This window comes from Thamnophis sirtalis, unplaced genomic scaffold (genome assembly GCF_051295495.1).
Source record: "Thamnophis sirtalis isolate CommonGarterSnake01/CBP01778 unplaced genomic scaffold, rThaSir2_p1.2 scaffold_6, whole genome shotgun sequence".
In the NCBI taxonomy this organism is placed as follows: domain Eukaryota; kingdom Metazoa; phylum Chordata; class Lepidosauria; order Squamata; family Natricidae; genus Thamnophis; species Thamnophis sirtalis.
Genome location: NW_028261386.1, coordinates 50189309 through 50216862, shown reverse-complemented (window position 1 = coordinate 50216862; position 27554 = coordinate 50189309). Strand labels below are relative to the sequence as shown.

Genomic DNA, 27554 nt, shown 5'->3' with positions numbered 1-27554 from the left:
CACAAGTGGAAGAATTGCAAACATAGAAAACTTGGATGGAATAGAAGGAGGCTAGTGAATTTCCACAGCTGAATAAGAATCTATTGAGATGATGCTGGATCTTTAACGAATTTGTTAATTCAGAATACTTAAAGCAGGTTTTCAGCCATCAAAATCATTATTTTTTTAGTTCATACATGTAGAAATACATACTGTATATGGAAAAACCTAGAATTTTCATTGATTGTAAGACAGAGAGTCCTTATCTTACATTTCTTAAGTAAACATTGCTATCTTACATGTAAATGGATAAAAACAATTATATCTCATAATGTTTATAAGACAAATCTTATCTTAACTAAAGATGTTGCAATCTACATGGGACTGAATGGCATGAAGTCCCACAGAGAGAGTAACTACATTTAGTCAAATAGTCATACATAGTCCAACTATGAATTTTCACCAATAATGATGGTTGGTGAGGAATGTACGTTGCCTTCCCAACATACATTTCTCCAACACATAACTATACATTGTAACTTTTTGTGTACAATATATAGAAAGCAGAAGTCAAATTAAGACATGTTAATATTGGTAATGACTACCAACTCAGACATTGCATAGGACTTTTCCTAACTGTAACTCTATCTATTCAAACAAATTCATGGGAAAAAAGGATAACTGATTTTTATATTCTCAATTAAACTAAAATAAGATGGATAGTTTGCAATACAGCTTGTTGTGGAAGTTTATCTATATTTGTTAAAACTTTTTCTCTCTCTAAAAAAAGAGGAAATCAGGGAACAATCATTCCAGAAGTTGGCTTAACTGAATTTTTGCCATTCACAAATATTACCATCAGCAATTTCCTTGTGGGAATACAGTATCTTAAATTGCAAATTAAGTACTATGCAATGTCATGCATACATACGGACTCATCAAATTATTCATTTGCAAACAATGTTATGCAAAGTATGGAAAAAGGAAAAACAGCAAGCAAAATAAATTAAAGACAAGAGTTAAGAGGCAAGAGAAAGAAATCTAAGTCTGGTTTCCAACTTCTAGATTGTCCATATACAGATTTATAAATTGCCTTTTGTCTTTTAAACGTCTCATCTCTATTTTTAATGATCATATATACGAGTTGATTGTATATATTACAAATCTTTCCAAATAATTCACTATAAAATAGACTACTTTTAGTTATAACTAAATCCTCCTCTCCATCATCAACAAAGAAGTTAAAGAATTCCTTAATTCCTAGAATTGAGCAATAGCAAAATCTTCCAAATTCACTGTCAGCTGTTTAGTCCCCATCAACAACAATACATTAAAAGCAGTGAAGAATGGATTGCATGCAGCACAGAAAAGAACACATCAGGTTCTGAAAATGGCATTTTCAGCAATGCAGATATAATGCTAAGGATGCTTCAAGAAGAAAGTAAGCCATATGAACCTTATCTCACCTAAAGCCCCTTGGCAGATATCAGTCCGGGTGGCACCTTCAATAATAAACTGAGGTTTGGAACACAATTCCTGGCAAAAAAAAAGAATAAAATAAAACTTTTAGAGCTACTGTTTAAGAATATGATTAAGAATTAGATAGATGATTGTTTGAGAATTCCAGGGTTGTTGCTAGCCTGGAGAGTCTGAAAAAAACATCGCAAAGAAGGCATAACTTCTACAACATTGCCAATAATCTTATTTGGATCCAATCACCAGAAGTCAGCCTTTGGTTGAAAGGTGAGTTTGTGTTTTATTTATGGACCTCCTCAGCTGTGGAATCAATGTCCATGGGAGGCTGAGATTATATTTCTCAACATAAATCATAAAGGTTTCAGTCAGCTTACTTAGCTAAATCTCATAGAAGACAAAGTATTCTGTTTAAACAAATGAAATTGAACAGCAAGCGAAGCTCTTACATCTTCATTATGTTATGAGATGTAACATAATTCATTTTTATTTCCAATGTTTAGGCTATGACCGCCCTTGTTTAGGTAACCTAAACAGGACCATTCAAGCATTACTGAAAGGCACTATTATTCTCATTCACTGCACAGTCAGCCAAATGTTTAGACTGCATTTGACATTTTTATCCACCTATTAAGTCCTTCCCAAGGACCTGGGATAGGGAGATATTGTTGCCTGATGATATTAAAGGTATAGATAAATACGTATGTAGTTCTCAACGGAACTACATCTACATGGAGGAAAGTACGTAGTAGGTACCACAAAGTTCTGTTTTAGGCCTAGTACTCTTTAACATCTTCATAAACAATTTAAATGAGGGGATAGAAGGGAAACTCATTAAATTTGCAGATGACACCAAGCTAGGGGGAATAGTCAACATTTTAGAAGATGGACTCAAAATTCAGAAGGAACTTGACAGTAAAACACTAGATCCTATCCAACAAAATGCAATTTAGTGATGAGAAAAGTTAAAGATTTTACACAAGTAAAGAAAAACCACAGGTATAGAATAGGTGATGTTTGGCTCAACAGCAATAATTGTGAGAGGGATCTTAATGACCTACTGGACAATGACTTAAGTATGAGCCAGGCCAGCAGTGTGCTGCAGCTGCCAAAAAAGCCAATGCAGTTCTAGGCTGCATCAACAGAGGGACAGTATCATCATGTGACGTTATAGTAACATTTCATACTGCACTGGCAAGACACTTAGAATACTGTGCCCAATTTTAATGATAACACAAAAAAGATGTTAAGATTCTAGAAAGATGAATGGTTGCAGGAACTGGCCATGTCTAGTCTAGTGATGAGAAAGACTAGGAGTGACTTGATAGCAGTCTTCCAATATTTGAGGGGCTGCCACAGAGACGAGAGGGTTCTCCAAAATACCTCATGACAGGACAAGAAGCAACAGATGGAAACTTATCAAAGAAAGATCCAATCTAGAACTAAGAGAAATTTCTTGACATTGAGAACAATTAATCAGTGGTACAGCTTGCTTCCAGAAGTTGTATGTACTCCATCACTGGAAGTTTTTAAGAAGATATTGGAAAGCCATCTGTCTGGAATAGTATAGGGTCTCTGGTTTGAGCAGGTGTTTGGACTAGAAGACCTCCAATGTCCCTTCCAACTCTGTTATATTGTATCATTGCAGAATTCAAGCTGTTCCAAGTGAAGCTGCCCTTTAATTGACTGATGGTAATTTTGTCAGTGTTCAACTGGTGTGTCAGTTATTTTGGTATTTGGAGTTCAAGGCACTTATCACCATTAGTACTATCTTTGTTTGTTTTGACACAGTTATTCTATTTCTATTTGCAGGGCTTTGTATTTTGTGATTTTCTCCCCAGTTCTTTCTCTTCTATCCTGCTATTTCTAGGTTCTAGGTTCTGCCAAGCTGTTTGAATTGTAAAGGTCCCAGAACATTTTGGCTTCTTTATTTTCAATTACTTTGTCTATTTTATGGTTCCATCAGTTCTTGCTTGCAGGCGAATGATATTTCTTGCAGATCTTCCAATGCACCATTGTTGGTACTCTGTCATGCCACTGTTTGTAGTCAGTTTGTGCAACTTCTTCCAGCAACTAAGTAAGTGGTCTATTGTTTCTTCAGCTTCTTTGCAGAGGCAGTATTTGCTGCCTATTGCTGTCTTCTCAATTCTCACTTTGTATGCATTTGTTCTTATGGCTTGCTTTTTTGCATCCAGAATTAGCCCTATGTATCTTTCTTCAACTTTCTCGCTCTTAGGTATTGCCAGATCTTGTTATCTGCTTTGCCTATTTTCTTAAAGTACTGGACATGTAATACGTTTCCCTGCTATGTCCTTTTCCAGTCTTCATTTGATCTTTCTTATAGACCAGTTTAGTCTCTCCAGTATTCAGTCAGCGTTCATTGTCTAGTAGTGCATTTTCTCCAATGTCCTTCAGATATTCCAATATCCTTTCTTCTTCTTTGTCTGGTGTACTTGCAACATTGCACACCCACCTATTTTGCTTAGTAAGTAGAGTCTATCAACATTGCTGTATGGATGAATGGCATGTTTTACTATCATTGTTTTTCTGAAATTTCTATATATGGCTTTTAGTTCTGCTTGAGTCCAGTCCACAACTCCAACTTGTAACTACTACACTAGTTAGCAGTTTGAAAGTTTTTGGTAAGCAGGTACGGGTAGTCCTCGAGTTGTGCCCCATTTTACAACTTTTCTTGTCACATTTGTTAAGTGAATCACTGTAGTTGTTAAATTAGTAATACGGTCACTAAGTGACCGTGACCCATTGACTTTGTTTGTCAGAAGGTCGCAAAAGATGATCACCTAACCGTGGGACACTGCAACTGTCACAAATATGAACCAAGCATCTGAATGTAAATCATGTGACCATGGAGATTTTGTAACAATCATAACTGTGAAAAATAATCATGTCACTTTTTTCAGTGCCGTTGTAACTTTGAATGGTCACTGAATGAATTGTAAGTCAAGGACTACCTGTAATTGATCTGTAGTTGCTTGGTGCAGCTCTTTTGGCTGGATCTTTCATTATCAGGTAGATTTTGCAGATGTTACCCAAACGTCAATGCTGGGTATTATCAATGAGTGGATGCAGACTAGTCAAATGTTTCAACCAAACACCATGCACTTCAGCTTCACCTTATGCTGCCCAGTTCTGGACCCTCCTTGCCCTTTTCTCCACCATTTCTGCTATTCTTATAAATCCTTTTATTCCAGATTCTTTTTTATTCTTAACCATCTTCTTTATCAAGCTGCATTTTGCTGTATTTTTTGGTTATCCCATAACTGCAACATTTCAAGCACTTCATCAATGGATTGGTAGAAACCTTTCTGATTTGACTGAAACTGGAGATTCTGCCTATAGTATGCAATTCTGACTTCATATCTGCTGATCATTTTGGTTATACCTGCTATTTGCTGCTTTATAATTTCCAGTGCTACTTTAATCTTCCTTGTTTCTAGGTGATATTTCTTAATCCAGTATTCTTTTGGTTTTCTTTTTTTCACCTTCTTTTTTTTCCCAATTGTTAGCACACTAATCTTATTTTCCAGCCTGTTCTTGAATTTTGATGGTGCACTCTTTGGCTTTCCCCCCTTCTTTGTTGATTTTGTATTCCAGTTATTCAGTTGTAACTGCCGAATTAAAAAGATGCACCTTATGCTCCTTTTCCAAAAAAACCAAGACATAGAGACCATTGGCAACTATGGAAGGATATGCATACCAGTTTGAATGTGACATACACTGGAAAGTTCTTCTAGAAGAAGCTTTGGTTAATATCAATGTTCTCAGATGAGTCTCTTCTGCAGATGCAGCAGGTTTATAACAAGATAGAGCTTGTTAAAGGTTTGGGTAATTAAAATCAGTATTTGAGATCCCAAGGTTTTTGGAAGGAAGTATGGACAGGCATGGTCCAATTTTAATTTTATTATTGCTTTAACATAATCTGTGTAGTTTTCTACTGATTTTGCTGGCTCTTACAAAACCACATTCTTCTGGATTAGCTGAAATTCAAACACGTATAATCCGATTTAAAACCTGCAGCAAAGCAAATTTTATACTGTCTCTGTAAATCCAGCTCTTTGAATAAACAGTTTGTGTTTTGTTCAACTGTCCTTTCATCCTCAATGAGTGCATTGAGTGGAATCTGGAGTTATGGCTGGCATCCACTCAAGAATGTTTATATATGCAGGTCTGTGTACATGTATTTGTGCATAGCAATATATATCCCTGGCAATGGGAAACATACTGAGATTTCTAAACCAAATATTCCATTTATTTCAAAAAGACTTATGTCGCAAGCTCCTTCTGCTTGGTGAATAAAGGATGCAAACATGCAATCAGCTGCTTCTACAAAGTAAATGGGTGTAAACTTAATTGATGTAAGAAGATGCACCAATCAATTCATCTAAAGGAGATTAAGGTAAGGTTGGTGAAAAAGAACAGGCAAGGAAATGAAGAAGTGCGGTGAGGTATAGCCCTTCGGATATTTTTGGACTATAGTTCTCATAACCACAATGTGTAAATAGAATATGATGAGTTTCCTATTTCTGATAAATAAAAAAGGAAAGAAGTAGAATTTGAAACATCAGGGCAGAACATCAGGAGAGATTTGTCTAATTGGCTGCACTATTAAGTGTGTTGGACCACCCACTTAATTAACATTCACAATTTTAACTGAGCATGGGATCTATGAAAATTCCAGTCTTACACATCTGGAGAGCACCAGATTAAGAAATGATGACATATCTTCACTCCTAAAGACCTCTGAAGGAATAGGTGACAGCATGAATGTAGGTGAAATCCAATACAATTATACAATCTCTGAGTTGTATAATGTGGAAGATAATGCTTGAAAGCATTCAGTAAAGGCACAGAAACTCTCAACATGGGCAAATTTATTCCCAAAAAGATTGGGAATAGATGACAGACCTTTGCTGTCTTATCTGAAAAAGCTATGTAAAACTAAAACTCAAAGTCCTGATAATAGCAGATTTTGTGTAACCCATCCCAAATTTGTTAGAGACTATCTGAGAGAGAGAATTATAAGAATCTGAGATTTGGAGGATACTAGATTGGAGAAGAACAGCAACAGAATTTAGATTTATATACCACTTCACAGTGTGTTACAGCCCTCTCTAAAAGGTTTACAGAGTCAACATATTGCCCTCAACAATCTGGGTCCTCATTTTACCGACCTTGGAAAATCATAATGACAGCAAATGCAAATCATTCTTCCCCAATCTAGTATACTCTAGATCTCAGAAGATTCTCATAATCCACTCTCAGCATAATCTCTAACAAATTTGGGAATGGCTTACACAAAGTCTTCTATAAATAAGACTTTGAGTTTTACATAGCTTTTTCAAATAAGACAGTGAAGGTCTGTTGGTTTCTTGCTGTAGGCGTTACAAATGTTTCTGGGCAGAAGGGCTTCATACTCTGATGTGCTTTGGGGCAGACTGAGTCACACTGGAAGAATTTTGTAAGAGGAGAGTTGTATTTGTCTATGTGGGCAAAAACAAAATATATCAACAATCTGATAAATAGCACTTTTTCTGACTAACACATTTTACTAAAAGCATAGGCCTTTAATAAAATTGATTAGTTGAAAAGATGCTGACAGATAGACAGTTTTAACTCCAGAACATCCCAAAAATAACTGGATATTCTGCCTTTCAACATACTTAAACCTGAATAATAATCATCCCACATTCCAAAGAATCAGGAATATAATTCCAATCCTACATCAGCAGGAACTGACAGTGGAAAATACAAAACTGAAAAATACAAAACTTTTAGCACTCCTCAACGTTCTGAATCCATGACAAATTGGCGCAGATATTTTGGCTCGTTTTAATGGCATTTTAAAATATTTGTTGAATTGCTGTAAGCCCCTCAAAAAGATTGATTATCGGACACCAAGCAAACAAAATAAATACAAAGCGGTGCCGAATTTGCAAAGGCAGTCTTGGCTGGTGGGTTTTTTGTTTTTTTACTCGGTTTGTCTTCCTAATCGGCTGAAGCCAAGCAATCCCAATGCGGACACGCAGCGGCACAACTCAACCCTGACCTGATCCGCCAGGGATCAGTGGTGACCTTAGACACCTTCGAGCACGTATTCGGAGATTTTGATGAAAGAACAGATTCGTTCCCCAAAATTAACTGCCCTCTGTCATTCAGGCCGCATTGTCGTTTTCCTACCCTCCAGAACAGGACAGAAACGCGCATTTGGCTTCCTTTTCTTCCCTCCCCTCCTCCTTCTCCGGGTGATTCCCTCCTCTCTCCCGCTAGCATCTGCGCGGTGGTCTCCTACCGTCGGCCTCTTCCAGACGATGCCTTTTGTTTTGTGCGAGTTTGGCCCTAGTTCTTCGTAGCCCAGAGAAGGCGCGGCGGCGGGGAAAGACGGGTCTTGAAAGAGCTTGCCCGCCTCCAGACACTCGTTCCTCAGGGTGTGAAAGTCCTGGTTCAAGTACTTCACGGCTTTGGAGTTGGAGCCCAGCCCTTGCGCGATCTGCCTGTCTTTGGCTAATTTAGCGGCAATCCCAGCCATGGTGCAGCTTCACCGCGCAGCGCTCCTCCCGCCTTCCTCTCTGTAGGGAAGCCCCGGCGAGCGGAGGGGGAATCAAAGCCAAACTGGCCGAGGGTGATTCATTTCCAGGAGAGAAAATAACAGCGCCTCTATACCCGGGGTGTGGCTGGTCCGGCCTTCACGGGACAGACTAGAGAAAAGAGGCCGCGAGCCTCCTCCTGCGGTTCCTTACGAGCTCACTGGACGAGCGAGGCTGGCTCGTCTGCATTTTTTAAGGATGTCAACAAAAGGGATCGAGAGCGCGAAGGTGATCTCTCTAACGTGGAAAGGTGCCCACCACGGCACCACTCCGTCCTCCAATGATTTTACGCACAAGGGGGGAGAGCGTTCAGATTTCTTACCCCCTCCCTCTCTCACACACAGCCAGCCTATCTATCTATCTATCTATCTATCTATCTATCTATCTATCTATCTATCTATCTATCTATCTATCTATCTATCTATCTATCTATCTATCTCTATCTATCTATCTATCTATCTATCTATCTATCTATCTATCTATCTATCTATCTATCTTATCTATCTATCTATCTATCTATCTATCTATCTATCTATCTATCTATCTATCTATCCTATCTCATTCGAAATGACTGGGCATAAAACCAATTGCACAAATGATTTATTATTTATTCTGCTCTGTATAAAGTTTGCAGGGTATTAAAGCAACATTTTTAAAGAGCATAACTGCAAACATCAGTAGCAGCTATAATAATGACAATAAAATATAATAAACAGGGCAATAGAAAATAGAAATAGCAGTAGACTTATATACCGCTTCATAGGCCTTTCAGGCCTCTCTAAGCGGTTTACAGAGAGTCAGCATATTGCCCCCAACAATCTGGGTCCTCATTTTACCCACCTCGGAAGGATGGAAGGCTGAGTCAACCCTGAGCCGGTGAGATTTGAACCGCTGACCTGCTGATCTAGCAGTAGCCTGCAGTGCTGCATTTAACCACTGCACCACCTTGGCTCTATATACCAGTAAAAGTTGTAAAAATGCTAAAAAAAAAAAAACCAAACCCTGAGAAAATAAAAAAAACATGCTCTGTAAATAGGGCAGGAGCACCATAATTGAAAACACCCCTTTCCTGCCTTGCCATCACTTTTAGAAGCTCCTTTTCAGTTGCATATAAACTTTCAATCTGATTCCTTGCTCCTGAAATCACTGCTATGAGATACTGTGCATTTCAACTCAGATATAAGCCTTGGCTTGTGTTGGAACAACATGGTTATCCTTTAAAAGCTTGGTTTTCATACTTAAAACTAATGTTCTGGGTTTGGAGAACATCCTGAATTAAAAAGTAAACCACATCAGCTAGATTTGCACAACACACTAGGCTAAAATGTGATTGGGTTGTTTGTGGTTCAGCTGTGCTGTGTCTATTGGGGTTGATGTTGAAGAAATGTTGACAAAAGTTGAAGAAAAATGAGGAAGAGAGCAGTCAGCGGTAAAATGGATAGATTCATTTACAAGACAAATGAATGCACCACTGAGAGACCTAAAAGGTTGAAAGATCATTCTGGAGAGAAAGTATTCACATAGTCACAAAGAGCTGACACCAAACTTGATGTTAATTAACTAATCCGAGTGCAGTATGGAGTGAATATAAAACTAGCCTAGTCAAAGGCTAAGCCTCCCATGCTACTACATGAGATATAAAGATGTGCCGTTAGAAGGCACATTCTCATTAGACAGACATTTGATATTACTTTTGTCTCTTTCCCAGACTGCTACAGAGGCTGCCTGATTGGGCATTGCACAGTCTTTTACAAGTGGGCTTAACACTTTTCTGGAAGAATTTAGACTTTTTTTTTTAAAAAAGCATATTTAATATTCATTTCAAAGAGTGCTATCTTTTTTTTAAAAAAAAAAGTATCAATGTTCCGGGATAGAGGTGGCTACAGAAAAATAAAAATATCAACAGACAAATAAAGAAGCAGGGCTTTGATCATGTGGTCATAACTACCAGTTTGACTTTTTTTTTGACGCCTGAACATTTCCTTTCTTTGCTTGATTTAGGCCAGGGCACCAATTTTCACTGCTTCTGCCAAGGTGGGGGGTGGGGGCTTGTGTGGCCATTCCTTTTACCCTTTTTATTCCTAGAGAGAGCCATTTGGCCTACTTTAACTCTACTTTGTGTAACATCTGGGCTACTGAGATCTCTTGGCTATAGCCACTTGCTGTCACCACTGAATTCTTCTGGGCAAGATTTTGAAATATATAGGAACCAACCATACTTTTGCCTGATATCTCTTTTAGCTTAAATGCAAGCAGAGAGGTGTGAAGTTGGCCCAAGATCGCCCAGTGCTCCTTGCAACCCCTTCACCACACCAGTGATCTTTCTTTCCTGCTACTTCTAAAAAGATGAATAATTGATTGAGCATTAAAGTCAAGTTCAGACATATCCAAGTTGACAGGATGGGGAAATGGAGAAGCATAGGATAAGGTCGGAGGGAGATTGCCTGATGTACTAGGAGAGTGCCATCCTACTTTATTTAGTGTTGTTACTTTGCTCTATTATCTGCCAATCAGGCAAAGTTTGGGATTCAGGAGTCAGGTTTGCTGGTTTTTAAACGATTGCTAGATCTCTGTTCAGATATAGGTTATAGGCATGAATAAATTCCATGCTGGCAATCTGTCACTTAGGCAGCTTCAGGGCGATTGAAAGCTTCTGTCCTAGGCACCTGTTATTTTTACTCAAACCAGCCTTTCTATACATTAATGATAACAATTGATGACTCTTTTTCTAGCCTGCAGGTGACACTGCATGGCAGGGGGAACACAGCCAGGGGAATCCACCAATCTTTGTCTTTGACGTATGTCTGAAAAAAACTATAAGGACAGAACCAGCCTTATTGGTAAGGACAGTAATCTGCCTTATTACTGAGGCAGAATCGAACTTGGCCCTGGGGCTGCACAAATTATGCCGGCATACCTTTTTGGCAACTGAAGAATGAGAGGAATGCACATTAACACAGTGATGAGGAACAGCCCTGTAACTGTATTTTTCAGAACAAAGTGGAAGCCATAGAATTAATCTCTTTGTTGGAAAGTTAAGTTCATTAAAAATAATGGAAAACTAGTTACTCCAGTAAAAAGGTGTTAAAATCAGAACATATTATTTCACAAATATAAGATACAATATAGAATAAAATTTGTTATAAAAATGCCCCTCTATTTTTTTGCAAAGATAGATTGAAAGCACATTTAGTTGTTTTTACCATTGTTTATATTCCATCCTCAAGAAAATTCTCATAGCAGTTTAAAAAGAAAGAAACAGCTAAAACAGTCTCACCACAATTCTAAACTAAAACAGGAAAAAGCAAAGCAATTAAGAGATTTAAAAAAAAGAAAAATAAACCCTCAGGCAACCATTCTATCCTATCATTTTTAGTCCTTCACTAGCTTTAAAAACAGTCAAAAAGTATGCATATAACTGAATAGTTTTTAAAATAAACACCAGGCTTCAGTTATACCCAGGTTAATTCACTAGATCAGGGGTATCAAACTCAAGGCTTAAATCTGGCCCATGGGGCCAGCCTGGAAATAGCAAAAGACTGGTCCATGGTGCCTCTGGCAGCCAAAATGGGGCACCAGAGGGGGGCACAGGTAGTCCCCTGCACCCTGTTTTTGACCTGGACGGCCTCATGCAGCACTCAGCCAGCAAAAATGGGGTGTGGAGCCGGTAGAGTGCTTACTATGTATGTACAATTAGTTGACAAGGTCGGGGCTGCAAAATTGGGATAACCAGTATTCTTTCTTTCCTTCCTTCCTTCCTTCCTTCCTTCCTTCCTTCCTTCCTTCCTTCCTTCCTTCCTTCCTTCCTTCTCTCTTTCTTTCCTTCTTTCCTTCCTTCCTTCATTATATGTACTTCCTATGGCAATAAAAATTATCTTGGCAGCACCAAGTTAGGTTTTTTCCCTAACTTTTCTCAAGAGCAGAGAAGCTAGCCCTGATTCATTCACATTTTGAGAAGTTAGGCCTGATTCATTCACTTTGCACAACATAGTGATCTATAGTTTTGTTGATGGTGGTTTAATTGCTATAGTTCATACAAAATGGAGCTGTATATTAACCATGGTGGACAGATTCACATCATATATTAAGTCACAAACCAGCAAGCTACCATATTTTATTATAGATCATATTGTACAGTTATTTTGTACCCAGTCTACAGGATGGGATTATGTAGCCAAAACGAAAGCATTCGTGATTAATATTTATGGGGGAAATCTCAAGTTTACAGAAGTCTAATTCAGCCAGAAGTTTAAAAAAAAGGTAGACCAATGCAAAAAAAGTAGTGGGGTGCAAACTGAAGGTATACTTAACGGGCATGGAAAGATGGTTGATAGTTGGGAAGAAATTTGGAAAACTAGGGAAAAGGAGAAATTGAATGGAGAATTATAGAGAACAGTGAGAGCCAAACAATGTTCAGTAATGGTCAGAGACATAGAATTGCAGAACTGTAGAAACATGCTGCTTGGAAATTCAGAGAAATATAATGAAAGCACATTTGCAGAAACCAGATTTGAGAATGCTGCTTGAAACCTTAGATAGCCTTAAGAAGCTCAAAAAAATAGTTGGTCTCATTGCTGCGATTATCTTTTTAAGGAACTGCATAAATCTGCAAATACCCTCCTTTCTACTTACAGTAGAAAAGTGCCATTAATACACATAATCTGATTAATTTTCCCCTTCCCTCAATCTTTGTCTTCATAAAGCCAAGGTACATGCTCCTGTTTTTTTAATGCAAATGTGCCATTTTTGTATTCCAGAGCCGGTAACCCTGACCATCTCACTTTGTGGAATAGCTTTTCTATGGACAATTTTTAACAACATCTAAATATCAAACACATGTGGTATATAAACTGCTCAGATTCAATCCAATAGATATGTCATTACTAAATGACTAGCTACTAAATTTCTCTTCCTCCCCCCTTCTCAAATTTATCCCCCCACATCTGTCATCTCGCAGTTCAGGTGAGTCTGATATAAACACAGATTAATTTACAAAACTTAAAATAAACTAAAAACAAGGGTTTGGAGGGGAGAGGTGGGGTACCTTCTCTATTAGTGTATCAACCACCTCTAGCTAGCAGCTTCCTTCGTAACCCCATGCAAGCCAGCATAGCCAGGTTTTAAGGCCTTTCCTGCAGGCTAAAACAGAGGAAGTGGTTCTCACCTCCTGTGGCAAGATGTTCCAAGAGCAGGAGCCATAATAGGAAAGGCTCTTCTGGATCCCACTAGCTGAAATTCCTTGGCTGAAGGATCCCCTTCTGCCAGCATAAGTGGGGAGGGACAATCCCATTGCGGAAAGATGGTTCCGCAGATACCCTGTACCCATGCCATAAAGCAGTGACCCCTAACTTTTTAGGCACCAAGGACCAGTTCTGTGGAGGTGGTTTTTCCATGGGCTAGGTCTTTGTGGTTTTGCACAATGCCTGGATCTTGTCCATGCATGCGCAGATGGGACTTTGCTTGCTTCTACAGCCCAGTTCCCGGTGGTGTTGGGGATCCCTGCCATAAAGGACTTTAAAGGTAATAACCAATACCTTGAATTATATCCAGAAGCAATTGGCAAGTCAGTGTAGCTCACTTAACAGTGGTGTTACATGTTGGCATACAGTTACATGTTACATAGAGGCCTACTGCATTTTGGATGAATTTAAAACTCATTCTGCTTATACTAAATGAAGCAGAGCTAATCACTCTTCCTTTTTGGGACCTATGGGTGTCTTTTGGAATATGGCTCAGAAGGGGACAATGACATGAGTCATGACACAAGTCATACTGTTATCATGCAAATGATACTTGTTATTTGTGCCATTTCCTTTACTGGGTGTCTGCATTTGGACTTGTGTGTTGTTATTAACCCCAAAAGCCATTTTCTTCTCTTTATATTGAGACCATTTAGATTGCAACTAGGACAACACGTCCCGTTAAGCCAAAATATGGATTGTTTGGCTTATGTAAAAGCAACCATTCTGGCTTTTTAAGTGTGGTTTATACATGGGTGTGTTGGGCACATTGAGGTATCTTTGACCACACTCACTCAGAATATAGCTAACCTGGAATGGGCTATTATTATTGATAAGGAATGCCATTATAAATGCTTTATGCAGATAAATAAAATTGCCACAAAATTTCAAATATAGTGAGAGTGGGATGTACTATTGCTGATTTTGCTGGGGTAGGGAAGGTCTGGAGTATTTTAAAAGCTGATATTGTCAAGAATTCCTACTACAAGCACCTTGTTCATTGTGATTGCACAATTCACTTACAGGCTTGCACAGCTTCCTATTAGCATTACTAGCATAAGATACTCATGATTCACTTACAATTCACTTACAATTCACTTACAGGCTTGCACAGCTTCCTATTAGCATTACTAGCATAAGATACTCATGATACATAGTTGTAAATCGTTGCAGTGAAGGGACTGTACTAATAGCTGATTATAACATGACAACTCAGACAGTGCAAGGGAAAGGAAGGGCGAGGTCACCAAATTCCAATCTTTTGTGTGTGTGTGTGTGTGTATAATTTTTCCATGCAACTGCAACATTCTTGGCATTTTTGAATGCCAGATTTCTTTTTCTAACAGAGAGAGGTTAGCTGTTCTGAAGCAGCTAAAGGCAGAAGTCCCAGAATGACAATGCAGGCAGATGAGGAGTTAGAATTTATTTTTAGTTAAGAAAAAAAATAATGACCATTTATTTCTGTATTGACAGAATGACTTATTAATGTCTGAAAATTATAAGTAAACCACACAGGCTGTGGAAAGCCAAAAACACCAAGATTTGGATTTTTCCTATGCATTTGGGGAGAATTGCAGAAAGATTGTCAACCTGGCAGCTGCAGGAGGGGCAGGGAAACAAGGCTTTGAGATTAAGATACAAGTACAGATTAGGTGAAACCTGGCTCAATAACTAATTGTGAGAGGGACCTTGGAGTCCTAGTAGATGAACACTTAAACATGAGTCAGCAGTGTGCAGCAGCATCCAAAAAAGCTAATACAATCCTTGGTTGTATAAACAGAGGCATAGAATCAAAATCATGTGAAGTATTAGTATCGCTTTATAAAGCCTTAGTAAGACCACACCTGGGATACTACATTTTTGTCACCACATTACAAAAAAGATGTTGAGACTTTGGAAAAAATGCAAAGAAGAGCAACTAAGACAATTAAATGCCTGGAGACTAAAACATATGAAGAATGGTTGCAGGATTTGGGTTTGGCTAGTCCAGAGAAAAAAAGAATTAGCGGGGACATGATAGCAGTATTCCAGTATTTGAGAGGCTGCCACAAAGAGGAGGAGGTCCTACCCAGAGGTGGGTTGCTAATTTTTTTACTACCAGTTCTGGCGTGTGCGTGACGCTTCTGCACATGCAGAGAAGCGTCCAGGCGGGTGGGAAGAGCTTCTCGCCACCGCTATTACCGGTTGACCTAATCCGGACTGAACCAGCAGCAACCCACCTCTGGTCCTATCTTACCAACTGCAATTAGGATCAGCAGTCACTAGGTGACAACTGTGAAGAGTTCCACAACAAGTTGTCCCACGAGAAGTTGACCAGGGCAAGTTAGTTTTGGTGAGTTGTCCTAGATCTCTCTGAGAAGCTTTGTATCTGCATTACTTTAGCTTCTCACTCCTATAGCTTTTGCCCTTCTTCCTGACCATCCATTCAGATGAAAAGGAAGCAGTTAGTGAGGAAACAAATCCAACTTTAATCAAGTTCCCTTCCTTTTGTGTTTTGGGTCTTGTTCCTTTCACAAGGCTATCCTTATTTTGATTATTCCTACAGCTTCATTTCTGTCTGCTCTTGACATGTCACAAGTCAGGTTTTTGACTGCTATGAAACATCAGAGATGCTTTAAAGCTTGGGCAAATCTGTTCAGTAAAAAAAACCTCTTTGTTTGATATAAATGGTAAGTTGCTAATTTTCTGCCATCTTACTTTTCAGTCTAGTTTTCTGAAGAGAAGCCTCTTTAGTTCTGTGGCATTCTGCTGCCAGAAACTGCTGAAGCGCAACCACTGCCAATTTAATATTATTCTGTTCCAACAGGAAATTTAAACCAATTGTTTTTGTTGTTTGTTGCTGACTCATGAAGTCCTTGGAGCTAACCTTGGTTTATTCTCCTGGAAAGAACGGTTTTTAACATTCTGTACTGCATACATGAATAACATTTTAAGCACTTTCTTTCTTTTATTTATTTGTGTGTATGTGTAGTTAACTCTTAACATCAGCTCTATGCTGATGAATATCTGTCCAACGTGATCCATGCCATTTTTTCTGACTGATTAGGCACTGGCCATTCTTCTAGAATCCAGGGCAATGTTTTTTAACCTCAGCAACTTTAAGATGTGTGGACTTCCAGACCCAGCATGCTGACTGGGAAATTCTAGGAACTGAAGTCCACATATCTTAAAATTGCCAAGGTTGAAAAACATGATCTAGGTCACTGCAGTAAAAAAAATGTAATGCATACACATTACCGCCATTTTTTATTTTTATTACACAATTGGAAGTTAGCCCTTTTATTGGTTGAAAGACTGGGTATATTATTTTGAAGAAAATAAGGTAACACGAGAGCACAAGATACACTTTTATTAGAAGGTTGAATTAAGGCCCAAACTGGAGTTGAGACAGAGGATCGCTTCTGTGCTTTATATATTGAAGGTCTTGCTAAAAGAAAACCTATAATTGTTGATAAATCAATAAGTTAGTTTGAAATGGCATATAAGGAATTAACCAGGGATCCCTAAGCAGCCATTAACCAAACCGCTCCTTATACTTTCTGTACTGCTTGGTCTAGTTTGTTTCAATCTTCCCTAATCTTGTATTGGGTAGATATATTGATCTCCACTTAGATGATTGTCATATTGGATGGATAATATATGTGTGTGGTTGGGGAAGCTGGTTTGGTGAGTGGACAGGATGAAGTTTATGAAGAATGAGAGATATCAATATCCTGAGCCATCTTGAAAATTATCACTCAAATGTTAACCATGGCACTAATTAGTTGCAGTGTAATTCTCCTGACAACTCTTAACGGATACTGAAAGTTCCATTCTTTGTCAGATATGACCCAACAGAGCTGCCATCCTTCCTTGATAATTAATGCATCCTCACTTTCTACTGTATCACATTGCCTCTAGGTGGTGCTTGTGCATCATTTTGTTTTACTTTTAGTTGTTACTACTAGCAACAACTAAACGATATAAGCAGTAAAAGCCAAGATTTGTTGCACATGAAGACTTTGCTTGCACACAGAGAAATCTCTATATAATGGAAAAACACAAACATCTCTAGTTATGAAGTGAAGCCTGCAAGGTTTAGTTTGCTGAATACATCTTCTAGAAAGTCCCTTATATGCTCTGGGAAAGTGTCATGTATGAAAATGTCTTCTGAAAAGCAAGACCATTTCACAACAAAACTTTGTAAGGATGACATTTGATGAAAGCCTTTTTTTTAATATGTTGATCTAGGCAAGGTGCTTAAAACAGTTCAGAAAACCTGAAAGAATTTTCACCAAGAAACAAGAATAGTAAGAAAATATACTGTGGCAATTGAAGAGCCAATACGGTGATTCAAACATAGAGCTGGGATGAAGGAAGATTTAATTGAACCAACAGAAGAGAACATATGCAGGTCAAGGTGGAATTGTGGAGTCTTGGTACTCTCTGAGTTTGATTATTTGCTTGCAGACATTTTATTATCTAACCAGGTAATCTCTTCAGTTTCAAATCTTTACCCAGTTCATACCTTCAGTTCAAATCTTTATCTGGCTTAACACTATTCATTCTCTTTTAGGTTCATAAACCTCACAGCTGAGTTTGATACAATGTAATTTTGCAATGTATCTGAATAAATTTGGATGATCTCTGGATGGCAATATACAGAAGAAAATGGCAATTCAGATATTAAAATGAGAGAAGGAAACATGCAACTGTAGAGACACTGTTCTGAGATCGTCAAGGAATGTTCATGAGCATCTCCATTATTCAGGGAGAAGACTGATGATATGTTTACGATCCAATTGTTGAAATCTATTATTTTACTAGGATTAAAACTAGATACCAAATTAATGGTGTAATCTGAAGATTGAAAAATTATCTTGGACATCAGAGAAGCTGAGACAGTAAATCTGCAGGCAAGGAGGTTGAATATAGAGTAGGCAGTAGACTGGAAAAATAGAACCTAAAGGAAAGGTAAATGAAAGAAACACTATAATTGAATTTAAAATATTTAGTTTAACCAGCCAACCAATTTTTACAACTAGAGGTTTCTAGCATAGAAAAATAGCACTGTTAAATTCACAATAACTCAGCTAGTGTAACTTACATAGAGGTGAAAGATACACAATTTTACGTTGCATCATTTTTCATGGAAGTTGATTTTTGCTAGCACCGTTTATCCTTAGTGATTCTCTATCTTGCCTAACTATTTGAAATGGCAGGGGATTTCTTTTCTGAATTCTGTACATTCAGTTGTTTAAATCTGAAAATCGTTCTGTGATTTGCAGGGAATTTGGCAAGCTAAAGTACTGGACTTATAAAAGGGAGAATTAAAATGGAGTTTTGACCAGAAGAAACCTCTGTACAAATGAGTGTAGTCCACTTGCACTTTTTAGAATAGTTATTATTCTGTGTGACAGACAAACTCTGTCTGTAAAAGCTACCTCAGATGTTTCTAGAAATAGGGGGAAAGCTGTTCTGTCCCCCCTTCTCCGCTCGTTAAACAGACGACAGGCAAACAACTTAAAAGGAACTCTCTTTATCAGTTCTCAGCTCTGACTGGCTGCGAGCCCAAAAATAACATAAATACAGTCTCTGACGAGATAACAGAATACTAAACAAAAACTCTTACAACGCAATGCACTTCTCCAAGTGTATCCTTAAATCAGGGTTACAGAAAACCAAGCACTTTTCCAAGTGTATCTTACATAAACTTCGACTGATGATCAATCAATGTTGAACGAACCAAGGAATGTTGACTCCTGCAACTATGGCGTGGCACCATCCGTCCTTTTATCCCCAGAATATCACCTAACAAGCCCCAGCTGCATAATTAATCTTGCATCCTGAAAAGATTCACAGAAGATGTCTGCTGAGTCACAACAGAAAGCTATTTGTAAAATATTTATAACTGCTATTCAAGAAGGAGGCAGAATAGCTGAGAGAACAGCCTTAAACAGATTTTATTGCATTGAGATGGTATTCTATGACAAATATGGTTTTTCCTTTCTTTCTTTCCCACTGATTGCCCCACCCACAGCCCTGTCCCCTCCTCCTTTTGTATGCCCTAAATTTCTCTTCTAAATCTACCACACTGTTGTGACAGCAAACTTGTCTTATATTTAATCTTCTTCACTTCATGACTGAGGAAAGTATTTTATTTTAATAACCAATAATAATCATAGGAGATTCTCTATTCCAAAATTAACTTTATTTCTCTCACTGTCTCAGCTATCCCTCAACCATTAAGCAATATTCATGATCCACTGAGGCTGGAAACTATGGGAGATACAGTGTAACTATAGATTACTAAGCTACACCTCCAGTAAGGGATCAACTGACAACAGCGTAACCAAGTACCCAAACCAAGTACTTGGGCAAGAGTTATAAACCAGACAAAGAACCAGTTCAGTGACACTTAAGATTGACCTGTTGACAGGGTCACACACTAGAACAAGGGTTCCCAACTGGGGTGCTTGCACTCCCTGGGGGTGTGAGATGATATTCCAGGGGTTGTGAAAACCTGGGTTTAGAAGTTTCAAAATTATAGTTTATATGCATAATTATATGCATATAATTATTTACTTTTGAAAGAGGTGTGATAATATATCAGAAGCATTCTAAGGGTGCAGGGTATAAAAAAGGTTGGGAACCTCTGCACTAGAAAAAGTATGTAGGCAATTCACACACACACCCAAGCCCACACATGAACCAGCATATATACAACCCACAAGTCCACACTAAGGACCAATCCCCTTGTAAAAAGTTTTGAAACACCATTTTTCTCTCTGTAGATACCCCAAGAACAAACTCCTTTGTTTTGGGGAAATAAACAGATCAACCTCCTCTCCAACAGCAGTGTGTCTTGTCTCTCTGCTCGGAGAAAGGGACCCAGGAAAATTCTTTTAATAATACTTGAAAAACATTCTAGTTCTTGCTTGATTATTTGTTCAGGCTGCTAGAAGATGTGTCTATTCACTTCAGCCATGTTTTCATATTTATACATTTAAAGAATATGGAACCATGCTTTAAAAACTTATGTTTATTTTAGTCTGCTTTTCCACTTAACTGCTTAAAGTGATGAGCAAGTTATCTGAACACCATAATCCAGTCATCATTAGAGGACGAGGCTGAATCCAAAACATCCTTAACTAAACTAATTTCTCCTATTTATACATGTTATACAAAGCCAGAAAAGAGGATTACCAGAAAAGTGAATGTTCTTTCTGCATGGAGAATGAACTTAAAGCAATGGGGTAGAACTAGGAGCCATGCAGGACCCTCCATCACTCTGATTATTATATTTTCACACACACTCCTTGTAGCCAAATGAGGTAGATCTATAAAATATGAGAAGAAAGGAATCTTGATGTGACTATACAGACTTTTTATTTACAATAAAAACATACATGCACTTATATATCTGGCAGACTGAAAACTTTTTAGCCTACTACTTCCTACTAAAATGGCTGTCTCTTTTAAACAGAGTATGCTGCTTCACTGCTATACAAGGATATGAACAGACTGGCTAAACTAAACCTAGCTAATAAACCATTAAAAAAAAGCTGGATCCACTATCCAGACAATAAAATACAAATGTTTTATTCAAAGACTAAGCTGCAGCTGCCATGTTGGAGTTAAGTATATTGTGTCTTTATGTCCATAAAATGTGTCTTTCCCTAATGACTGAATGAAAAGCCAGATGTTCCCTTTTAGAAACTGACATAACTAAGGTTAGACCTCAGGACCATATTCTAGAGAGCTCTATCTTAGCCATCCAGAAAGTAGATACATAAGGGGACTGAGAGACAAATATATATAATTGTCTGCAGGACATCACAGACAGGACTGGTCAAGATTGAGAGGCTCCCTACCTTTATTATTATTATTATTATACAATTGTATCACAGCGGCCAGTTGTTTCACCGGATTTGGCATTGGTTACTAGTCGGGCCCCACCCAGGGGCCTAGGACGTCGTAACATATTTTCGTAATATGCGTGCAGATCCAAGCAGTGCGGCTTTTTGCATTTGACTGATGGTGATTTTGTCAATTTTTAACTGTTTTAAATGTAATTCCAGTGCTTTTGGAATAGCACCCAGTGTGCCAATTACCACTGGAATTATCACTGCTGGTTTGTGCCATAGTCGTTGAATTTCGATTTTTAAGTCCTGGTATCTTGCGATTTTTTCATGTTCCTTCTCGGCGACCCTGCTATCACCTGGTATTGCGATGTCTATGATTGTGACCTTATTTTTCTCAACCAGTGTGATGTCTGGTGTATTATGCGCCAGTATTTTGTCGGTTTGTATACGGAAATCCCACAAGATCTTGACCATCTGATTTTCGGTGACTTTTTCAGGCTGATGTTCCCACCAGTTTGTTGCTGTTTTAATATTATAATTTTTGCACAAATTCCAATGGATCATTTGTGCTACTGAATTGTGCCGCAATTTATAATCAGTCTGCGCGATTTTTTTACAGCAGCTGAGTATGTGATCAACAGTTTCATCAGCTTCTTTGCAAAGTCTGCATTTGGCATCATCAGAGGATTTTTCGATTTTGGCCTTAATGGCATTTGTGCGGATAGCTTGTTCTTGCGCAGCCAGGATTAGTGACTCTGTTTCTTTCTTTAATGTACCTGTTGTTAACCATAACCAAGTTTGTTCACTGTCCACTTTATCTTTTATTTTTTCCAGAAATTGGCCATGCAGTGCTTTGTTCTGCCATCTCTCCATTCTTGATTTTATCACATCTTTTCTGTATTCTTGTTTCGTCTGTTGGGCCTTCAGTAGATTTTTGTTCTTTACTTCGATTAATAGATGTTCTTGAGTGTCTTTTAAATAATCAGCCAGTGCATGTTTTTCTTCTTCAACTGTTTGCTTCACTTGTAATAATCCTCTGCCACCTGATTTTCGGGGCAGATACAGTCTATCAGTATCACCACGTGGATGTAAACTGTAGTGCATTGTCATTAGTTTCCTGGTTTTTCGGTCCAAATGGTCCAAATCAGCTTGTGTCCAGTTAACTATACCAGCTGTGTATCTTATAACTGGTATTGCCCAGGTATTTATGGCCTTGATTGTATTTCCACCATTCAATTTAGATTTTAAAATTTTCCTAACTCTGTTGGTGTACTCTCGCCTGACAATAGTTTTTACTTCTCCATGCTTGATGTTATCCAACTGCAGAATGCCTAAGTATTTGTAGGCTTCATTTTCTTTGCATTTAATTAATTGGCCATTGGGCATTTCAATTCCCTCACATGCAGTGATTTTGCCCCTTTTTATGGATACAGTGGCGCATTTTTCCATGCCAAACTGCACTGAAATATCGGTGCTGAATACTCGGACTGTGTTTGTCAATGATTGGATTTCTATTTCTGACTTTCCATAGAGTTTCAAATCATCCATATATAGTAAATGTGAAATTTTTTCAGCTTCTTTGGCTGTTTGGTAGCCTAATTTCATTTTTTTTAAGATTACTGATAGTGGGATCATTGCGATGATGAAGAGAAGAGGTGAAAGTGAATCACCCTGGAAAATTCCTCGCTTGATATTAACCATTCCGTAGATCTCATTCCCTACTGCCAACTCAGTTCTCCATTGTTTCATCGCCTTTTCAGTAAAGGATGTAATATTTTTGCTAATGCCAGTTGTTTCTAAGCATTTTATGATCCAACTATGTGGCAGTGAGTCAAATGCCTTTTTGTAATCAATCCAGACCATATTCAAGTTTGTTTTTCTGTTCTTACAATTTTCTAATATCATTTTATCAATTAGAAGCTGATCTTTTGTGCCCCTGCTCCTTCTTTTGTTGCCTTTTTGCTCTACTGGCAAGATGTTGTTTGTTTCCAAATAATCCATCATGTTATCTGCAATAATGCCTGTGAGTAATTTGAAGGTTGTTGGCAAGCATGTTATTGGTCTGTAGTTTTCAGGTGTTGTTCCTTTAGTTGCATCTTTCTGAATCAAGTATGTTTTTCCAGTTGTCAACCATTCATCAATTTGGCCCTTTTGTAAAATTTCATTCAGTTGCCTGGCCAATATTGCATGTAAACTGGTCAGATATTTGAGAGGCTCCCTACCTTTATTATTATTATTATTATTATTATTATTATTATTATTATTATTATTATTATTTAAAAAGCATTTTACAGTCAGTAAGGGGCCATCATCTATTAGCTGAGTACAGTTACAAATTGGATGTTTGCAATTAAAAGCATTAATCCTAAAAGTAACGGTAGGTTTTAATGACAAGTTTTGTTGCTTATTTGTTTTGTCTGTTATTTCTCTATATTGGATTTTGGACACTGAGTCTTTTAGGTTTAGGAACCACAGTTTGTCTTTGGCCTTTGATTATTGCACTGAGCACTCAAAAGTATGAGCCTGGGACAAAAAATAATTTTCATTTTACTGACATTTGACTTAACAATTCATATTATTACTCTTTACTCATATAGATATTTTCCTCCCCCACATTAAAAATAAGTACTTAGTAACAACTTAGGGAGAACTATGGAATCTGAATTTAAGGTTTGGGTGGAGATGACTATTAAAAAAAGGGTGGAGAAGGAAGAGAAAGGTAATATTTAACAGAGGAACAATGCAGAGTGGATTGAATGCCATATTCTTATCAGTTACTGATTGGCATTATGTACCTATTTACCTTAGCATGTTCCTTTTTTCTTTGGAGGCATGGGACTGTGTCAGATATTTCTCTGATCCACCTCCCCGAGGCCATTCACATGCATACTTCCCCTCCTTGCTGTTAACTTTAAACCCTTTGTGCTTTAACATTCACAGGGAACCAGCTACTATGTCAGCCGTAGCCTTCAAACTGGCCAGGGAAAAGGCCATCCTAGATGGCGTAGGACCCAGTGGAAATATTGTAAAATACCTAAATCAGGATTTTGAGGCCCTGAAAAGTCAATGTTTGCACTCCGGGACTCTCTTTAAAGATGAACAATTTCCTGCCTGCCCTTCCTCTCTTGGCTATAAAGAATTAGGACTTTATTCTTCCAAAACTCAGGGCATTATTTGGAAACGACCCCAGGTAAGAATATTGTTTCTGTTGATAATTTGCTGATTTGAAATGACATTTTGTTTGCTTCAAAGAATGGCCTTCAAACTCAAAACAGTTGTATTGTTTAAGGAAATCTCTGAATCTTGGGGAAAAGGCTTGTTTTAATATTTCTGCAACAACTTTTGCCTTGATCAAATAGGTTTAATGCGGGTTGAAAATGATGAAGCTTCTTTATACAGAGTTTGTTCTTAGAAAGTTTATTTTGTTCCATGCGCTGTGACTATCTGGAATAAGGGCCATCTGACAACATTCAACACTGAAAATGACTGGAAATTGATTCTTTTAGGATTTCTTTCTGTGCTCTGGGCATATTTGAGGCAATTCTAGTCAAATAGAGTTGAAGTATTTTAGAGGTAATAATAGTGCCTTCACTGAATGAGAATGGGTTAAGATGTTTATTATGGTTCCTTGCCATTTTCATATATTTTGTCATATAATTCCATTGAATCTTTCTCCATTAATATCATATTTACAATAAACCCCCTACTTTTAAACAATTATTGTTTTATTTTTCTCTTAAATGAATATTTTCCATGCAATAAATATTAAATGACTATTTTCCATTAAAGCCTGAGTTCAAATACATATTTCCTCTCCATAGAACTGCTGAGATCTTCATCATTAATAGTCAGAATTTGGAAAGTTATTTCAGAACTGCATTTAGATTACTCCAGAGTGCTTGAATAGTTCCAGAATAGTTCATCTTTATGGACTTCTCACTTGTCCCATTTTCAAAGCCACCAGAAATGGAAAATAGCTTTTTAAAAACTTATTTATTATTAAAAATGATGAAAGCATTACAAATGCTGTTGTTGTTGTTTTTAAAAAAAATAATGTTTTCCTCTTTTTAATCCACAGCTACACTATTCAAAGTTTGATTTCATTTTCTTTCCTTTTTACAATCAACATGAACAATCTTGCAGGTATCTGTAACAATTCAGTACAGAAGCCTTAAGTGCCTGCATTATGTTGGATATTATATATTTTTCTTGTGCTATTTATTAATATATAATGTCAGCAGTTGCTTTCAAACTTGTGCACAGTAATTGTGTGCTTTTTTTAACCTCCAGTGTTCTGAATTGTATAACTGATGTTTCTTAAACCTCTCTATAATTTTGAATATATTTCCCGATATACAGAGAGCATTGCCAAAAACAAAATGAAAGGGGAAGGCTTCAAAGTCTTACTCATGCATAAGCAGTGAACCTCTATAAGCAATACAGTTTTATCTATTACAAAAAGATCATTTGAAAATCACATTTAGTAGTATTTTTAGTAGTATTTTATTAATACTTATAGGCCGCCCTTTTCCCTGAGGGGACTCAGGGCGGCTTACATAAAATAAGGGAGGGGGAAATACGAAACAATAAACATAAAACAATACATAAGAATAAAATAGTACACAACATTCATTCACTTGATAATAGTTTAAAAATAATGATAATGAAAATATGGAGTCCTTGGTGCTTCACATTTTTCTGAAATTTTTTAAATCTCTCTGTAATTTTGAATATATTTTCAGATTTACAGAGTGCATTGCCAAATGCCAAAATGAAGGGAGAAAGCTTCAAAGCCTTACTCATGGATAAGCAGTGAACCTCTATAAACAATAATGCATATTTTATTTATTATTAAGCAATCATTTGAAAGTCTTATATTCTCCATTTATTTGATAATATTTCAGAAACAAGGAACATTAAAATATGGATGATAATAACAATCATGCAATTGTTTTCTCAAAGGGGGAAAAATGAAAGGTAGTGAGATTCTAGTTTCAGCATTAAAATAATTGCTAGAAAGAATAATCTATTTGTTGTTTGATTTCTGAATTTTTTTTTTCCATTTTCTAAAAATGCAGTAATAATGAAGAGTATCATAACATTTGCAATTGTAGAATAACTTTTTACACTGGTAGAATACTTCCAGAGCAGGTTCTGACCAGTTCTGGAGAACCGGTAGGGGAAATTCTGAGTAGTTTGGAAAACTGGTAAATACCACCTCTGACTGGCTCCTGCCCCCATCTATTCTCTGCCTCCCGAGACCCAGCTGATTGGGAGGAAATGGGGATTTTGCAGTATCCTTCCCCTGCCATGCCAACCAAGCCACGCCTACCAAGCCATGTCACGCCCACCAAGCCATGCCCACAGAACCAGTAGTAAAAGTTTTTGAATCCCACCACTGAATAATTCTCATTAGGATCTTTTTTTAAATCGAATAACTGGCAGTGGAACCAGGTTTTTGATTATGCATGCTTCAGTGATCAATCAATTGGATCTGAGGCTTGCATTTAAAAACAGCTTTCTTCCCTGATAGCTGCCCCTTCCATCAGGTGTGTTTGATATCAATATCCATAGCAATTCAGTCGGAATAGTCAAACATGGATAATTGCTCCTTGTCTTGAATAAGAGGGAAAATAAAACTGCCAAAGAGGTACGTATTTTGTCATCATACTTGAATTAGGGTCCACAATACAAAATTTAGAGGTAGGTAGGAATATTGTATCCAAAGGCTTATCATATCATATTTACATCATATTGGGTAAAGGCTTCTTGCTACAGACAAGAGCACTAAACTGAGCGTATATTATGGCTAAGATTACTAAAGTAGCATTGGTGGGTGGTGGAGAATTAGCTGGAGTACATTGAATACTCTAATAAATGCCTGACTGGCTTTGGTATCTCTTGAAAGTACATTGATTCCCTTCAAGAGCTGATAACATAACTCAGTTTGGATCTAATCTTTCTGTTCTCTACAATTAGGGATTTCTGACTTTGTCTTGAAATTATTCCATCCGGGCTTCTTTTTGTCCCCAACAGTTTCCTACATAGTATGCTTTTCAATTCAAATGGTAGACAATATGCTCCGAGAAAGAGCATTTTTTTTCTGATGGCTCTTTCTGATCCCTAGTGGAGAAGCTTGTATGGATAAGATTAAAACTTTAGCAGACTTTTTATATGTGATTTTAAACATTAAAATTAGAAATCTTGTACGTATGTATGAATGTATGTATGTATGTATGTATGTATGTATGTATGTATGTATATATGTATATATGTATATATGTATATATGTATATATGTATAGCAGTGTATATATGTTGTTAAGTTGATGCTTGTTGCACTGGTAGAAGATTCAACTGAATAGTAATTCAATTTCAGTTCTGTTGTCTTGTGTGTTTAATTTTGGGTATTCC

The 27554-nt window shown here is 37.5% G+C and overlaps 2 protein-coding genes across 4 annotated transcripts in view; one reads left to right on the top strand and one right to left on the bottom strand.

The window, feature by feature from the left end:
• Positions 1-8210, bottom strand: part of LOC106549641 (calpain-2 catalytic subunit) — a 44403-nt gene extending 36193 nt beyond the window's left edge. The window contains exons 1-2 of the mRNA XM_014067345.2: positions 7763-8210; positions 1446-1515 (exon numbers count right to left, since the gene is read on the bottom strand). Of these exons, the coding sequence (XP_013922820.2) occupies positions 1446-1515; positions 7763-7999 (307 nt within the window). The 5' untranslated portion in view covers positions 8000-8210. The remainder of the gene's footprint in view (positions 1-1445; positions 1516-7762) is intronic.
• A 15794-nt stretch (positions 8211-24004) lies between these two features.
• LOC106548084 (calpain-8) overlaps positions 24005-27554 on the top strand; it is a 45188-nt gene continuing 41638 nt past the window's right edge. For 2 of the 3 annotated variants that reach the window (XM_087717838.1, XM_087717837.1), the window contains exon 1: positions 24006-24331. In XM_087717838.1, coding sequence (XP_087573964.1) covers positions 24095-24331 — 237 coding nt within the window. In that variant the 5' untranslated portion in view covers positions 24006-24094. Of the gene's footprint in view, positions 24332-27554 lie in introns of all 3 variants that reach the window. The other variant, XM_087717839.1, reaches the window with a different exon arrangement.